The 18260-nt window shown below is 43.3% G+C and overlaps 1 protein-coding gene and 1 long non-coding RNA gene across 2 annotated transcripts; both read right to left on the reverse strand.

The window, feature by feature from the left end:
• Positions 1-10258: 10258 nt before the first annotated feature.
• Positions 10259-13908, reverse strand: LOC146709097 (uncharacterized). The gene is made up of 2 exons (XM_085456042.1): positions 11150-13908; positions 10259-10748 (listed from the first exon to the last, which is right to left on the reverse strand). The coding sequence occupies exon 1, from the start codon at positions 13601-13603 to the stop codon at positions 11585-11587; it is 2019 nt and encodes a 672-aa protein (XP_085312168.1). The 5' UTR covers positions 13604-13908; the 3' UTR covers positions 10259-10748; positions 11150-11584.
• Positions 10259-14081, reverse strand: LOC146709098 (uncharacterized). Its single transcript, XR_014920417.1, has 2 exons — positions 13945-14081; positions 10259-11329 (listed from the first exon to the last, which is right to left on the reverse strand). It is a non-coding gene; the product is annotated as an uncharacterized LOC146709098 (long non-coding RNA).
• Positions 14082-18260: the final 4179 nt, after the last annotated feature.

Here is an 18260-nt window from a genome sequence, read left to right on the forward strand (position 1 = left end):
TGGGCTGAGCAGGACCACAAGTCTCAGGAAACGCTGACGGATACACAAATCTACAGACAAACACACACACAGATTAACACCCACTGCTCACACTGACACACAAATACTCACAAGATGAAGCAAACACCGAGTCACATTCTCAGCATAAGTCCAATTTGCCAGTGCACACACTCATTGATTAATCCATATGGGCTTGCACAAACACAGCGGCTTCTTACAGCTGAGTGGTGAAATTGGAGGGCTCCACCCAAACAAAGCTTAGCAAGTCAGAATTATTTCAGTAGTTTGCTGTCTGGTATTGGTCTAGAGACCACAATAACTCAGCTCAACGCACAAAGTCCTGACCAGTTGTTTAGAATCTCCTCAAAGCAAACAAAACATTAATGTGATAGCAAAACTGTAGGCAAGCAGAAAGTGTGTTAGAAGACGACTGAAGCATCTGGCATACTTAAACACGGGCCGTCCATATGATGCAGCAAGCCTATGCTAATGTTAGAATGATGAAAGAATCCCATTAATCTCATTTGTCAGGTCATAACCATCACTCATAATGCCGAAAGATGAAAAGAACGCTTTCTATAATCATCAATTAGGGATCCTGTGATCCATCTATCCATAGCGCTCACATTCTGCAGAGCTTTTCCCCCTTACTCGAAGTGTCCAAACAGCAGGTGGTGGTCTGGCGATTGACATCTGAGCGAGATGTGACCACAGATAGCCCTCCCTCTCTATTCCACCTGGAGCTGGCGCGGCACTCATGACTGACAGCTCTGTTCTTAATAATTCATCTGGCCTTGGGTGTCTGAAGGTCAGGAGATCATCTGCTTGGACTTGGGCGCTGAGGAGAGGTGGCGCTGTCATCAAATATTTATTGACCCGCTGTACTCCCAATACACTCTCAAACTCAAAATACACAATCTCATGCGCTAAACACAGCACAGATTCGCACCCGGCAGCGGAATAGCTCGACGGCACTGATGCTGTTGGACCGCGTGCGAGGGCGCAAAACGAGTGCACGAGTGATTTGCCTGTTGCACATATGGATTGCAAGAAAGTACGCCACTGTAACGGCTGATGAGTCAGAGCGTTGTCCTGGTTTAACTGCAATCAGATGGGAAACAGAGCTAAAAAGAAAGAACACATAGCATGGAACAATGAAAATGCATTTATTTGGCAATCTGCATATTTTTCTCACTGTCTATTTACTGAAGAAGACACAAAATAAAAATCTAATGAAAAAAAATCTGAAACTATTCTTAAAAATCTTTGAAAATCAAATTTGTGTCCATTCATACAATGTGCAACATTAGAGTCCATACCAACCACCTTAATAACAAGTTTATTACTGATCCCTTTGAAAGCAAAAAGTGGTCTTTTCTGGTTCCAGTTCAGCACAAAACGTCGTTAGTATAAAATATTTTGAGAGCAGCAAGAACCTCCATATGTGGACATGTCTCCACCAGTCAAGCCCAGCAGCTGTAGAGACGCCAGGAGAAGTGATGACCTAATACTAGCCCTGTTTCATCACGATCACTCCTGAAAGAACATATGCAGACATCCACTCCGAAGCCAAGGCATTACACGCCACTCGCTCCCCAGATTTCGAGCAGGTGCTGCTGCTGTTGTTTGTAGCAGCGTTTGGCAGCACAGTCTTGGATTGCAGCATTTCTCTGCATCTGTATCAGCTTGATACAAGCCGTTACGTGTTCCTGGTGGTATGCTGCAACTCACAGAGCCCAACTGTTCCAGCGCAGGGTTTCTCAATCTGAATCAGGAGTCATACAAATGTTTTATGACTCTTACAGAATGTCTGTTTGCGCATGACGCCATAGCTATCTAAATGTATTCAATATCTTTACACGTGTGTGCGCTTGTGTGCACTTGTGCATCCGCACACTTTAATGGGCTTCTGCAAGTGAATGTACAGCAAGTGAGGTTGTTTGTGCGGCTAAACTACGTCACCTTATGTGTGAAAGAAAACAGCGTGCGTTCCGTCAAGGTTTCTGAAAAGGAGTCACGCAGCGGCACACGTTGAAGCACTGCTGCTGATTTGTGGAGTGAAGAGAAAGCTGTAAAGCTCACCTTAAAAAAATAAATAAATAAAAACAAGCTTACAACCAAGCTGTGTGACCGGCGTAAAAATAGGCAGTTCTGTGTGCAGACTGTCTGCTTCTAAGACATTAAAAAGCAGATTATTTATTTTATTCATGAGGTCAGACGGGGGGTTTGTTCCTCACCCGTAGGTGAGTGAATATCTGCCTCGGATTGAGTGCGCTCATGCATGAGTGTGGAGTAATTTTCTCCCGCTTAGAGCCTGATGGGCTGTGCACGTTGGACTCGAGGTGTGCACATGACAAGTGAATGGTACACTAGCCTGTACCTGTATCCACAGATACAGGCTAGTGGTACATCAGTATCAGTATTGATATCAGCCAGTATTGCTGATATCAATACCGATTCTCATTATTTTAACCTATGGAGGCAGCTCAAGTACGGCAGAGCAGTGTGTCATGATTTATGAGATGATTCATCATCAATTTGCAAATTCTGAACACCTTTTAATGACCACGAAATCACTGAGATTTTTACTTTCCATAATAATTAGTTTCAACAACCACACACACCTTTAAGCTTTTCATGTATTTTGAAACTGGGCTGACCTGGAATGTAAATGTGTCTGTCAGTGCGCCCCAGGGTGGCTGTGGCTACAATGTAGCTTGCCATCACCAGTGTGTGAATGTGTGCGTGAATGGGTGGATGACTGGATGTGTAAAGCGCTTTGGGGTCCTTAGGGACTAGACTAAAGCGCCATATAAATACAGGCCATTTACCATTTAAAGCACTTTGGGTCAATGTCTGATGTTTAAATATGCTATAGGTTAAAGATCAAATATAGGAAATGGTCAATACAAAAAAGGTTCAGACTCACCTGTCTCGCTTCTTTTAATGCACAGCACTTACATAATACACACTGCTAAAACAAACAAACAACAACAAGTAAACATCTCTGCAAGTTAGCATCCTGCAAACTAACTGTTTAACGTAGCTTCTTCCACACTGCTGTGTTTCTGTTTTACTTCTGAATTTTGAAGTTCTCAACTCTGAAATGATCAATAATTGTTTGCAGCACATACATAGCACAGAGGGATTTTGCAATCTAGGCATCATAATTTACATCTCTGTAAGGGTGTTTCATTTATTTAGCAGATTATGGAGTCAGAATGTCAATTAGCCTGGCATCGTGGTTCATATGCTGTTTCGCACCCTGCTGGAGGTGACACTTTCCAGCTAATTAACTGGATAATTGCTCTAGAAAACAACTAAACAATCAAAATAGCTAACGAGCACATGGTCTGCTAAATTACATCACTTTTTAATGCACAGTATGGATGTGCATAAGAATACCTACCTACCTTCCTCTCGCCCTCTCTACAGATTCTTATTATTATCCCACAAAAAATAAGAAGTTTTTGTTGCATTCAGATGTCCAGAGAACAAGCCGTGACAAATGACTTGCGCCTTGTGTGAAGATATGTGGAAGATAATAGCAGTGTTGGAGCACAGAGGGATGAAACCACAGGTGTTAAACAGCTAAGCGCTTTAGCCGCTTCAGGGGAAAAGATGTTATTGAACCAGGAAGCTTCTTCCACCGGCCCCTCTCTGCAGGGCAGCTCAAAGCCCAGGGGTCAAAGGTCGGTGTCAGCAGAAATAGAAGCCATTTGTTTGGTTGTCGGCTCAACAGGTGAGCCCTGGGTGGGGGACTGGGCTTCTTAAAACATCTCATCCGACAAGAAGAAAGAAAGAAAAAGCTGTCTAAATATCAGGAATGTCCACCGCATACGGTCAGTCACTCACCACACACACGTCACAACAACCTGTGTTTACCCTTATTTCTGCCACTACTGTGTTTGCTTTGTAGCTTTGTAAGAAACTGTTATAGAGAGAAGCAGAAAAAAAGGAAAGAATGGCCACCATTGGTGCATACCTCAGTGTTTGTTTGCGTGTCACAGGGTCAAGTTTTGTTCTTGTTTCGTTCTTTTCTTTTTTGTGCAGAGCTGCACCTGTGCTTCAAGAGCATGTGGTAGCTTTCCCCTCTGGCTGTGTTGTTTTGTATAGGGATCCAACCTGTGGGTTTGGGCCCCAGCAAGACATTGAACACATTTGTGCACACATGCCTCCTCCTTTAAGCCTATTGAACAAACTGTGTGGCCAGTGAAGCATTCTACCACAGCTCATTTATGAAGCCGTGGGTGACTTACTGTACCGAGCCTCACAATGAAGCCTGATTGCTTAGTGGTGACAAGTCATTTAAAGCTAATTGTTTGTTATATCCCACACTTACGAGGAAATGATTCATTTCAGTTCATCAGTACATACAAGCTCTTTTGAACCATTCATAGAAAGGAAATGCAATGTCAAGAATACTGTAAAGAAATAAATACAGTCATGTGAAAAAGAACGTTTTTCTATGCAATCCCACGAGAAATAAGTGAGCACACTTTATGATTCAATAAACTTTTTAAATGCAGTGTCAATTAAGCCAATATTGATCTTTAGCCTTGTCCCATGCAGACAGAGATTTCTCCAGATTATCAGAGACTTTTGATGATGTTATGTACTTCAGATGTGCTGTAGCTTTTCCATCCTTTTGTTGCCCTTATTCCAACTTCTTTTAGATGTGCCATCAAATTCAAATGACCCCCTTTTTTTGTTTAAAAGTACAATATGTTTTCCACGTTCTATTGTGAATAAAATACAGGTTTATGTTTTAATACGTTTTGGCAAAACACAGCATTCTGTTTTTATTTCTATTTTACACAGCCTCCCAACTTTTTTATTTTTTATTTTTTTTGGCTAGTGTAGGTTCAAATAAAGTTTGGTAATAAATTGACAGAATAAAGAAATAATAAAAATTGAAGAAATTAAATCCACATGTGTTCATCTTGTTCAACATCTGCTGCTTCCAAGGGTAAGAGGCAATGCACTTTTACTTAAATAAAACTCTAGTGGCCGGGACTTTTATTTGAAATGGAGCAATTCTCCATCACAGGTCTGCTGCTTTTGCTCATGTGAGTGGTCAGGGAACTTGCACCACTGACTAACGGCTGTCAATGTATATGTACAGGCATCATACAAGCCCCTAAACTCAAAATGACCTGCTCTTTCAGACAGCACTAACAAGCATGAAGTTACGGTCCAAAGCTGAACACGGCAGGGCATTAGATGAATTATCAGAAGGGGCCTGTGACTATTACAAAGCTGTAAAAACAAGGAGGTACACATGAAAACATCTGCTGCGTGTGCTGGACTGAGAGAGTGAAAAATATAACAATTTAAGACCAAGAAAAATACTTGGAACATCATCATCTCAATTTTCGAGCAGTCCCCAGGCTCAGCAGCACATGTGAACGCGAACACACGTGCACACACGCACATACATACACACAGATGTCCTATGTTGTCCTGTCTTGATGGGCTGTGCAATGGAGATAATTATGTTTAAATACAGGCGGTTAAAGATAAATGAGCAATAGTAGGTAATGATGGCTTATTTCCCATCTGTCGGTGCATTGCAAGGCAGCTGAGCCTTGTGAATGAACATCACTGTTCTGAGCGCACACAACTACTTCTGAGCGGCAATTTATCTCACCCATTACGAGCACGTCATGTTAAGTAAACAGCAATTCAGCGATTGTGTTGTACCCTAGAAACCTTCCCGTTTTCTTGGGAGGAAATTCTCACCTTTTGGGAGAAAGATGTTTATTTCGTGCTTAATAATGTGAATGAAAAACAGAAAGCGTGGACTTGTTGTCCTTTGTTACCACAACAGTCTTCCTGGTTGTGCGTCACTGGCCTGTAAACCAAATAGTGAGAAAAGAGTATTTAAGGAGGGCTTTTAATGCTTCGCACGCTGACAGAAACCAGGTCATTGACATGCAGGAGAGCATTGTTGGGTGATTGAAAAAGCAACTGCGCAGAGAGAAAATAAAAGGACTGAGCAGGGGGGAGGCCTCAGAAAACATCCTGCAAGCACTTTAAAAGAAACTTTACAGCTACTCCCAGAGGGAGTGAGGAGGAAAATGGAGCCTTCGCCGTGTCGATACGTTATTCTGTTTGTATTTGTCTAACTGTCACCTCTTTTACTGTCTACTTCCTCTAAATCTTAATCTCCTTTTTTTTCCTCCCCTCATTTTCCGTGGAGCGGTTTTTCTTACTCCCTTTTCACTCTTCTTGAACACGAGCACACACACCAAACACATCTAGGGCATGCAGGTGCGACGGTTGTGTAAGCGACTTATTCCAGGTGCAGCTGTTTCTGCTATGACAAACTGCATTTCCACATTCCAGTACATTATGAAGCTTCTGTTTCATTCTAATCATTTGAAAAGCTGAGCACTGAACTGCAGATCTGAAATTCTGAGGCATCTGTTGTTTATGTCATGCGATACAGAGCCTTCAAAAGATTTCTTGACAAGGTTAAGCTGGCTGTTTAATCTGTTTGGGAAAAGAATGAAAAGTCATTTCTTACGTTTTCAGGTCAGTTGTGTTAAAGTAAACGTGCGCTTGCCTGGAGTTTTTAGGCAACTTCCTCACCAGCAAACAAGAGCACTCAGAGAGCACAACTCCCTCTAAAGGGCAAGGGCCATATTCTCAATCTTTGATGTTTTATGACGCTTTTATTACAGCATGTTGACGTCAGCCAGTTATGGTGTCATTGTGACGTCCTAGTGAGTCGTATTGACAAAATATAATATAATAAGGTGTGTCGTGCAGCTCTTTCCATGCCCCTTCATATAATATATTACACTCCATACAGTGGGGCAAAAAAGTATTTAGTCAGCCACTGATTGTGCAAGTTTCCCCACCTAAAATGATGACAGAGGTCAGTAATTTGCACCAGAGGTACACTTCAACTGTGAGAGACAGAATGTGAAAAAAAAATCCATGAATCCACATGGTAGGATTTGTAAAGAATTTATTCGTAAATCAGGGTGGAAAATAAGTATTTGGTCAATAACAAAAATACAACTCAATACTTTGTAACATAACCTTTGTTGGCAATAACAGAGGTCAAACGTTTACTATAGGTCTTTACCAGGTTTGCACACACAGTAGCTGGTATTTTGGCCCATTCCTCCATGCAGATCTTCTCGAGAGCAGTGATGTTTTGGGGCTGTCGCCGAGCAACACGGACTTTCAACTCCCGCCACAGATTTTCTATGGGGTTGAGGTCTGGAGACTGGCTAGGCCACTCCAGGACTTTCAAATGCTTCTTACGGAGCCACTCCTTTGTTGCCCGGGCGGTGTGTTTTGGATCATTGTCATGTTGGAAGACCCAGCCTCGTTTCATCTTCAAAGTTCTCACTGATGGAAGGAGGTTTTGGCTCAAAATCTCACGATACATGGCCCCATTCATTCTGTCCTTAACACGGATCAGTCGTCCTGTCCCCTTGGTAGAAAAACAGCCCCATAGCATGATGTTTCCACCCCCATGCTTCACAGTAGGTATGGTGTTCTTGGGATGCAACTCAGTATTCTTCTTCCTCCAAACACGACGAGTTGAGTTTATACCAAAAAGTTCTACTTTGGTTTCATCTGACCACATGACGTTCTCCCAATCCTCTGCTGTATCATCCATGTGCTCTCTGGCAAACTTCAGACGGGCCTGGACATGCACTGGCTTCAGCAGCGGAACACGTCTGGCACTGCGGGATTTGATTCCCTGCCGTTGTAGTGTGTTACTGATGGTGACCTTTGTTACTTTGGTCCCAGCTCTCTGCAGGTCATTCACCAGGTCCCCCCGTGTGGTTCTGGGATCTTTACTCACCGTTCTCATGATCATTTTGACCCCACGGGATGAGATCTTGTGTGGAGCCCCAGATCTAGGGAGATTATCAGTGGTCTTGTATGTCTTCCATTTTCTGATGATTGCTCCCACAGTTGATTTTTTTCACACCAAGCTGCTTGCCTATTGTAGATTCACTCTTCCCAGTCTGGTGCAGGTCTACAATACTTTTCCTGGTGTCCTTCGAAAGCTCTTTGGTCTTGGCCATGGCGGAGTTTGGAGTCTGACTGTTTGAGGCTGTGGACAGGTGTCTTTTATACAGATGATGAGTTCAAACAGGTGCCATTCATACAGGTAACGAGTGGGGGACAGAAAAGCTTCTTACAGAAGACGTTACAGGTCTGTGAGAGCCAGAGATTTTCCTTGTTTGAGGTGACCAAATACTTATTTTCCACCTTAATTTACGAATAAATTCTTTACAAATCCTACCATGTGAATTCATGGATTTTTTTTTCACATTCTGTCTCTCACAGTTGAAGTGTACCTCTGGTGCAAATTACTGACCTCTGTCATCATTTTAGGTGGGGGTTCTTGCACAATCGGTGGCTGACTAAATACTTTTTTGCCCCACTGTATGTTTTCTTGAAATTTTCTTTTCAAGGTCAACTTTGAACTTAATAAAAATGAGGGTTAAGGTCAAATGCTTAGCCAGCCTAGGTACTCTGTCTCCCAAGGCCTAGTACATTGTTGTAAAGTTTGAAGAAAATATATAAAAACTGTACGTAATATAAAGTTTTTAATTATTTTCACATTGGTGAGGGGAGACTAAACTAAACATGTCTCAATAAAAGCAGATCTGAGAGGTTTTCTGGTCTGGAGCATTTAGGTGTGTCTAAGACGATGTCAATCAAGAAAAGACGTCCACCATGGGGGATAAGTCTATTTTAAACTGTTTTTTTAGTCCATTATTCTACAGTGACAAAGAGGGGTGGTAAGTTTGGCTTATTTTGCAGTCACAGTACCTGCACCTTGCAGTCTTTGAGCCGACCATGCAGTTCTCTTCATACCAAAGAATTCTAGACAGGCAGATGTGAGGTCATCTGTCCAACAGCTAAAGCATGGATGAAACTGGATCTCGCAACAGGACAATAATCCAAAGCACAGCATCAAATCTATGAAAGAATGCCTGAAAACTAAAAGAATCTATGTGTTGTAATGGCTCTGTCAAAGTGCAGAAGTAAATCTGGTTAATCTGGAGAAAAAAGGCAAATAAGAAGAAAGAAAAAAGTGGACTTAAAGTCGTCTACAATGATATGTGAAACTGAGAAAGAAACAGAAAAGGTGCAGAGTGTGTACTATCTTTTACTATGACTAACCAAATTACCAAAATAAAAATCATAATTATAATCATAATTTGATATAAATATTCAGGAGGAGCTGTTAACAACTTTGCTCACTAGTCACTAGTCAACTAGCACTACTATCACACTAAACTTTTATTCAAAGGTTTAATCCACCAACAGTCCAATGAGCTAGTTTGAAAATGACAGCAGTAAACATCTGGAGAATTCACAGAAAGTGACTCAGTGTGCTAAATACAATACTCTTTGCCTGGGTGCCACCCCTCACCTAAAAGACATCGTCATCAGGCCTCTAACCTGGACAATCTGCTGACAAAGGGCTGGGACTCTTGACCTAATTCCCCTGACACTGTCTGTAGTTCATGTATGAAAAAGGCTGAGGTAAACGTTAGCACTCTGAAAACGCTAAGGCAACGATGGTGAGCATGGTACCAAAAATTATACCAGCATATTGACTTCAATAGCCTTTTTAGCTCAAAGCGCCTGTGCCTGACAGAGCAGCTAAGGTGGTTGTAGCCTACTGTTGTTTCCATTGTAATTTGCTGAACAGATTACCTAGCCAAAGCATTTTTTCCATCTCTTTAACAATCAGAAAGGATACACACAGCAAGGGAGTGTATCTCTTTACATTCTTTAATCTTCTCATCTTTCTTCGACAGCTGGCAGAAGCTTCACTAATCTTTCCAATCAGGCAAGCATTTCCTGTCTGATCCACTGTCAAACAGAGCAAAAAAAAAAAAAAAAGAACAAAAAAGAAAAAGAAGAGGAAGAGGGAAGAGAAAGATGAAAACCCACTGTGAGACGGAATAAACTCTTCCAGGAATCATTGGTGTCATTATTGCATTTGACTGTGCACGTCTGCAGGCACGCAAGCACATTTTCACACCTGCAAATGGGTCTGCAACTCACAGAGCAAATGTTCCCTCACATGCCGGCATGTAAGCATTTGTAACCTGGACGTGTGTCCCTCTATCTATAAAGAGATGATCTATACTGCTCGCCCAAGTGCAATGTCTACAATATCCGAATCTAGGTTTGGGAAGGAGATTGGCGGTAGCAACTCTGTAAGAGCAATGAGACTTCCAACCCACATAACACGCACGACCACAGGTTTATGAAACAAAGTTTGCTTTATATATTTCCTTTTGGATCAGTTCCCTTTGCTCATCCTCAATGTAGGGATATCTTCAAATGCAGTAACCATCTCAAATGCATCACAAAAATAATTGAAACAATCAAAATAGATGTAAGACAAGAAACACAATATTTCAACACCCCAAAGAAAAGGAAAAAGAAAAGAAAATAGCACGTGAGTGTCCAGTTCCTTATGGTGTCAGTTTATTCAGTTACCCACTGTCCTGGGTTAAGAACTGAAAACGACCTGAATCTCAGGCGGAGAAAAAGTAGCAAAAGAAAATGATAAGGTATCTCTCAGGTGGGCTTCCTTTTGTTTTTTTCCCTACCGCCCTCCTGGTACGGCAGGCATCAACGTGTAGCGTCCTGACACAGAGAAGGCCTCCACAGCAGCAACAGTGTCTTAGACCCACGATACCAGCTCCTCACTTGGCACCCATGGAACTGTACCTCAAAAAAAAACCAGTCTGCACACAAATATGCAGAATGTTAGATGTCCACATTCCTTAAATGTCCTTGTTCCTAATGTCCTTGGTTCTTTTTGAAATATTAAAATAAATTTGCATCTTGTGACACATTAAAAGTAAACACACCGGTATTACTGTGCATCACCCGCAGTTACAGTAACAGCACAGCTATTGCACGTGAACTGCGCATAACCACTTAGCTGGCCGCGGCTGAACTAGCAGGCCCAAGAAAGTAAAAACATTAGACACTCATAATAAACAAAACTGTCACAACATTGCAATACTATGAAAACACATCTTAAACATCATTAAACACATTTACTACTATTCTGACTGGTTAGTTATTTTTTTCCAGTGCATTGAACTGCAATAGCGGTGCTAAGTGAGCTAGGCTAACTCACCAGAATAGTTCAAAAAAGTTCGAAGAAATACTCCGACTCCTTTCAGGTAGGTACCCGTCTGTGGTTCACCGCTAACGACAGCTCTCTCACAAATGTCTTTCCTCTCTTTCAACTGGAAAAAACCGTGCTCCGCGGCAGCATGGAGTTTTTCCTTGCCGTCCTTTTTCCTCTACACCACACCTTCACGTGCACGGAGCCGCAGATGGTGCCTTCAGGGCAAGCCCGGAAATTAAACTATCAGACAAGGACTACGATGCATTCAAAGAACCCTGTACTTCTGATTGCTGTAAATCTTACCAGGGTTACATTCTCCCCCTCTAGACTGCATGAGTCCCAGCATGCATACCTGCCCCTACCGGTACAGACACATGTGAAATAGCAGCCCCTAAAGCCTGAAAGAATGAACTAATGGCCAAGGTTAAAGGCTCCCCCAGCTCATCGTAGGTGAGTTTCCGAGGCGGACGTCTCTCCCTCGGACTCTTGACTCTCAGATACTACATTGTCAGTGTCTGCAACTACAGGGTCTGTGGTGATGAGATCTGTGTTCTCTTCATCAGGTGAGATTTGTGTCACATCAGGTTCAGGAATATCAATGACAATATGGTCCGGAGTCCTACAGTGTGAAGTAGGATGTGTAACTGAACCACTATTCTCAGAGCTAACATAAGGAGTTCCTGGTTGAAGCTCGTGAGTAGGTCTTTCAGGTAAGTGTGCGGAACTTTGGGGCACAAAAGAAGGGGTGTCTGGGTTTAATACCCTGGAAACTGGCTGAGGCTCATTGAAGCCTCCTTCCCTCTGCAGGAAAGGACCCTTCGTGATGATTTCTGGCATCCATGTATTAGGATACAGTTCATCTTCATCACTGTACGACTCGTCCTCCTGACAATCAGTGTCCCCTTGCACGCCTTTTGTTGTTTTGCCCCTCAGTCTCATTTTCCTCGATGCGTCAGTGGAAGAACTTTGCTCTCTGATCTCAGTTACAGGTAGGAACCCGCACGGCAAAAGAAGGTCTCTATGCAACGTACGGTGTGGCCCCTCCCCTGTCTCAGGTTTGACTACATAAACAGGACTGTCGCTAATCCGTCTGACAACAACATGGATTTTCTGTTCCCACCGATCTGCCAGTTTGTGTTTCCCCCTGATATTCACGTTTCTCACTAAGACCCTATCCCCTTCTAAGAGTTCAGCTGCCCTGACCTCCCTGTCAAACCTAGCCTTGTTCTTCTCTCCCATCTTCTTGGCATTTTTAGCAGCTAATGAGTAGCTCTCCTGTAGGCGTTGACGAAGGCCCTTGACATACTCTGAGTGGGTCTTGTGACTTGCCATATCAGGTTGGATTCCCAGGACAAGATCAATTGGCAGTCTGGGCTGCCTACCAAACATTAGTTCGTAAGGCGAATAGCCTGTTGTACTGTTTCTCGTGCAATTGTATGCGTGGACCAGAGGTTTGACAAAATCTCTCCAATGATATTTGTCTCTTTCTTCCAGGGTCCCTAGCATACCAAGGAGGGTCCGGTTAAATCGTTCCACTGGGTTTCCCCGGGGATGGTACGGGGTGGTACGAACTTTGTCTGCTCCAATCAGTGTGCAGAGTTCTCTGATCGTCTTAGACTCAAAGTCCCTGCCCTGGTCGCTGAGCAGACGACTGGGGAACCCGTAGTGAACAATAAAGTTCTCCCATAAAGCCTTCGCAACAGTTCTGGCTTTCTGATCCCTAGTCGGCACCGCCACAGCAAATTTTGTAAAGTGGTCGGTGATGACTAAAATGTTTCTCGTGTCTCTATCATCCGGCTCAAGGGATAGATAATCCATACAAAGAAGTTCAAGTGGATAAGTAGCAGAAATGTTTTCCAAAGGCGCGGCCCTCTGAGGCACAGCCTTCCGCCTGAAACAGCGTTCGCACTTTTTGCACTTCTCCTCGATGTCTCTGGCCATTCTCGGCCAGTAGAACCTGGCACGAGCAAGCTGAAGTGCACGCTCAGAACCGAGATGGCCAACATCATCATGCACTCCTTGCAGTGCCCTCTCTCTGAACTGTTCGGGTAAGACCAACTGATACACCAGTTCGCCTCGCTCAGACCACTTCCTGTACAGGACACCATCCCTGAGTTCAAGTTTTTTCCACTCCCTAAAAAGAAGTTTGACATCGGGATGTTCAAGGTTTGTCTCTCTGAAACTGGGTTTTACAGCTCTCCTCACAAAGGTGATGACACGTGAGAGAGACGGATCATTATTTTGAGCATTACACCAGTCAGAGTTAGCCATGGATGGTAAAGTGCCCTCATCGAAAACATCAGGCACTACAGAAGGGTCGACAACAAGAGACTCCGCAATGACAGGCTGCTCTGAATGAGGGTGACGTTCATCTTTAACCATCACAAGATGACGTTGACATAATGCAGAGAACACCTCATGATCCATGTCATCTCCTGCTTCCATGAACCGTTTTTTCATGTCCTCTATTCTCTCTCTTTCTTTAGTGAAAGCTTCATCCTCAAGAGGCGGACCTTGAGGCCGCCGGGATAACCCATCTGCATCGCGGTTGGCCTGCCCTGCTCTGTACTTGATGGTAAACTGGTAAGTAGAAAGAGCGGCTAACCAGCGATGACCAGCAGCATCTAACTTCGCAGATGTCAAGACGTATGTGAGGGGGTTGTTGTCGGTAAGCACAGTGAAACTTGACCCATAAAGGAAATCACTGAACTTTTCACAAACGGCCCACTTTAAGGCCAAGAATTCGAGTTTGTGCGTAGGGTAGTTTTCCTTTTTCCTCTACACCACACCTTCACGTGCACGGAGCCGCAGATGGTGCCTTCAGGGCAAGCCCGGAAATTAAACTATCAGACAAGGACTACGATGCATTCAAAGAACCCTGTACTTCTGATTGCTGTAAATCTTACCAGGGTTACACATTCATGCATGTTGACATACTGTGTATACAGACACACATAGCAGGCAGGGCATGTGGAGAAACGCAATACGGCAGGCACACACGGCCATAAAAATCTGAAAGACAGAAAAGGTAAATACACCGTACTTTCACTATGGAATCATACTTTCAAACTACATCAACAACAAATAGATGTCCCTTTTCATTAGGAAGAGCTCCAATTAATTTGCTCGAGCTAAGTATGATAGTGTAAGACGGGGCCCTCGTCCAAACAAGATGAAATGTGAGACGAGGCAATCAATCTGCTCCACTCGGTGACTGCCAGACTTAAGGGCTCCACATCTCACCTCAACTCGAAATGTGATTTCCACTGCAAATATCCTGCTATAGTCATGTTTTAATCAACTTTGTGTGTTTGACTTGGAAGCGAGTGATTATTATTAGGATATTATACTTACGTCTCACTACATGAGGGACAGGCAGTTGCCGGGACACTCAAAATGCCTGTTTAAAAAGAAAATAAAGCCAAGTGTCATTATAAAGATTTCATTTCCTAGTGCATCATCAGTCTTTACCATTACTAAGTTCGAACAGACCGAGGGAAACAAAGAGAGCAGGTTAGAAAACAAGGGACAGAGAGAAACTGCAAGTGTCTGTTCGGAATTAGATATGCAGAACTGAGGCGCATCTGTCCTGTCACGCTTCTGGTCTCCAACAGCCGGAGGTGCCCACGCTAAATAAGCACAACAAATTCACCACAGGAGTGTGTGTGTGTGAGCAGGAATGGGAAACATCAGGAAGCTCTGGCGCGTAGCAGCACCTTTCCGGTAAAAACAAATTCAGCTGGACGTGTCTGCAATGCCAAAGGTTAAACTGATCTACAGGAGTTAAGTTGGAGGTGGAAAAGATCCAGAAGAGTTTGAGTTTGAAGAGTTTGGGAGTTTGAACGACAGTTCGTCGCTGTCAGCAGCTGTAATGAACTAACGAGGAATAAATGCAACCTGTTGAATGAGCTCAGCTCTGAAGTAAAATGATGTTTACAGCACGGGCCTCAGATGTCCATATCTCACTGTCAGCTCAGATCTAACGTCTCTGCTTCTCCACACATGCAGACATCTGCTGCGTGTTCATGGTTACGACGAATGTTGAGCAACCAGAACCACCAAGAAGTGACTAATTCGTGGGTGTTTTATGGCTTTTTTTTTTTTTTTTTTTGCATCATGCCAAATGCTACAAGGCAGATGGAAGAGATCGTGAAGATGTTGTGCAATGCGAGATGTTAAGTTATTACATTTGAAGACGGGGTAAATTTGATTTTGGAAAATTTAGTTTGCATAGCGTTTCAAATTTGCACGATGCTGCATGCCCTGCTGCTGATTTGTTTATCTTTTCATCAATGATATTTTATGACCCTGACAGACTGACAACCTGTGACAGCTGAGATGGACTAAAGCTCCCACCCCTGCTGCAATCCTGAGTAGGGCTAGTGGTTAAAAAAAAGGCTGTATAGATGGCTGGATGATTTATTATTCTTGAATTTGACATGTGCGGCAGTGTGCAGGGAATGTGCAGAACTCATATGTGTCTTCAGGTGTGGATGATAGAAGTTGCATGTGTTTGTTTGCCCATATGTGAGTTTATGGAGTCAGGTTGGATTTCTGAACGCCAGCATTCTTCGAGCTCGAGCTCCAAGGGATTAAAGCGTAGGCGTATGATAAAGTGTCATGAGTGTCCATGCCTGCTCTTTTACAGAGGTGAGAGCAGTGAGAGTTTCCCCTTTTGAATCATTCCCCATCATACACATACCTACAGTCTTTCTGCGAGAACAACTGTCCCGTGTCGCTTTAAGAACAGAAAAAAAAGCAAACATCTGTTATGTAGGTTAAAAAGCACCTTAAAAAAAAACACCTGGCTGAAATTCAGAAAAGCTCCCCAAGGTCTTAAGTTATTGTCCATTTTTCTTCCTTCAATAAACAGAAGCAGATAAATGGAACATATTTTCAGTGCCCTATAAATCCGCCTCTATCTCACTTGGTTCACCCTTCAGTAACAAGTGAATCCAGCCTGTAGAAGTGTCAGCGATTTTTTATCCAACATCTTACTTACCTCAAAAAATTACTCAAGTTTGTTTGTTTAAAAAAAAAAAACACACACACAGACACATTGACACACACACACATGTATGCACACAGCCCTCAGCGCTGCTCTGTGGGTCTTAAGTGTGCATAACATGGCAGCCATTATCCTATTAGCAGCAACAGTGGCCTGGGGGCAGGTAAGGGAGCAAAGGAAGGAGGAAAGGAACCGGCACTAAAGAAAAAAACAGGAGCTGCAGCCGGTGGAAGGAGGGTAAAGCAACAGTTCGTAGGTAAAGGGAGAGTATGAATGTAAAGTGCACGGGGAAGGCAAACAAGCTGACATGCATTTTAGCAGCTGTGGCAGCGCAGCAGTGTGGTTGGAGCTGTGGAAAGAAAAAAAAGATTAATAAGCGGAGAAGATAGATGCAAAAATTGACTAAAAATAGAAGCAGGGGTTTTACCCACGGCAATCTTCAGAAGAAAGAATTGGGAGGCCCTCTGTGTGCACATCATTACTTTACCTGGCATGCATTGGAAAGCTCTTTAAATGACTCATATTCTCTTTGAGCTTCAACAGACGCCCTGCCGAGCTTGATTTGGCCACCATTTGCAGATCCCAGCTCCAAAGTCAATCTCTCACTTTGAACTGCCCAAATAATGGACTTCAACCGCTTCACTACCGCATGCTAATTTCCTTTATGATAAACCAAGTTGCTCTTCTTCGCTGTCACACACCAGCCCCAAGAGCTGCGTGCACAGCAGGGGTGTTAGCGACGATGTGCTTATGCAAACCCCACATACCCTCTCTGCTCCCAATTAATCCCCCACCGCACCAACCTCCTCTTTATTCCCCCCCTTTCCTTCCTTCCTTACCTAACTTCCATTCCTCACTTTCTCTCTCATTATTCAGCTGCCCTGTCCAGGCTCTTTTCACAAGGTCTCTATTGAAGTCAGGGGAAAAAAGGCTCAGCAGCAGCTGGCCACTCTTTTCTCCAGAGCAGGTATAGAGGAGCTGAGAGCTCTCTGCATGAGCGAGCCCCATTCCTCCAGCTCTATTCAACTCTGCCTTTGCCTCCACTATTCACCAAGGCTCTACTTTGTCAAGAGCAAGGGAGCAAAGGAAGAAGGAAAAAAAAAGGAGGGATCAGCCTTTTCACTCTTTGTACTCCACATGGCTATACAAGCATTTCCAAAGCCTCCACTAATGAGTTGGCCACAGCGTTGTGTGAGCGGAGAGAGAGTTAGAAACAGGTTTGCAAAAGAGAAAAGGTTTGATTAATACGGGTTCATTCTTTTCTCTGATGGAATGCCGGTCTTACGTTCATCAGCCTACATGGGTGGCTTCACTTTATAAGTCCATTTGTGTCACGTATAACCAGCTCCGGGATATTTAGAGGGAAAGCGCAGCAATTAAAGATGATAATAAATGTACAAGTGCAAATGCAGTGGAGTGTGATTTCACTCAATCACTGTAATTTATGTGGTTCAGAGGGAAAATGTTTTGTGCCCAAGCTGTGAAGTGGCTGGTAAACATGCAGTCTTTGTGGCAGCAGTTAACACGCCGTCTAATTGCCATTTCTCCACAGTTAATGATACACTCAAGATAAAGTAATGATGCTGAATGAATTGCTCGTAAACATATACAACGCATACCAAGAGGGAGGCCATTTGGCTCACTAGTGAATGGGTATCCAGTTACTTCAAATAAATTGAATTTTCCACCTCTGGTCTGCGGTGCCATTGAGTGTGTTTGAAGACCTAATTGAATTGAGACTTTCAGACCATTCTGATTTCGCTAGCTAATTAAACCGCTCACTGGCTATCTAAATGCCAGGCCGGTGGGTAACCAGCCGTGAAATGTGACAGGTCAAACGTAGGCCTAGCGATTTTAAATCCGTGGATTTGAATCAAGTCGTTTTAAAAGCTTTTTTGCTTTAAGAAAAACGTGCACGGTGGAGACAGGTCACCGAGTTCGGTAATTCCAACTGTTTTATAGCTATATTCCACACAAACAACAAAAGCTGTGTTTAATCCCATTCAGAGCCTGAAGAGAGAGCAAAAGACAAGGGCAAGGGAGAGAAAAGACAGAATGAGATCTCTTTTTTTCGTACAAACGTGTTTGCACTAAAAAACACAGAAACAA

The sequence above is a fragment of the Copadichromis virginalis genome, linkage group LG5 (assembly GCF_057382275.1).
Source record: "Copadichromis virginalis isolate Kocher_CV1m ecotype Utaka linkage group LG5, C_Virginalis_male_GT1.1, whole genome shotgun sequence".
In the NCBI taxonomy this organism is placed as follows: domain Eukaryota; kingdom Metazoa; phylum Chordata; class Actinopteri; order Cichliformes; family Cichlidae; genus Copadichromis; species Copadichromis virginalis.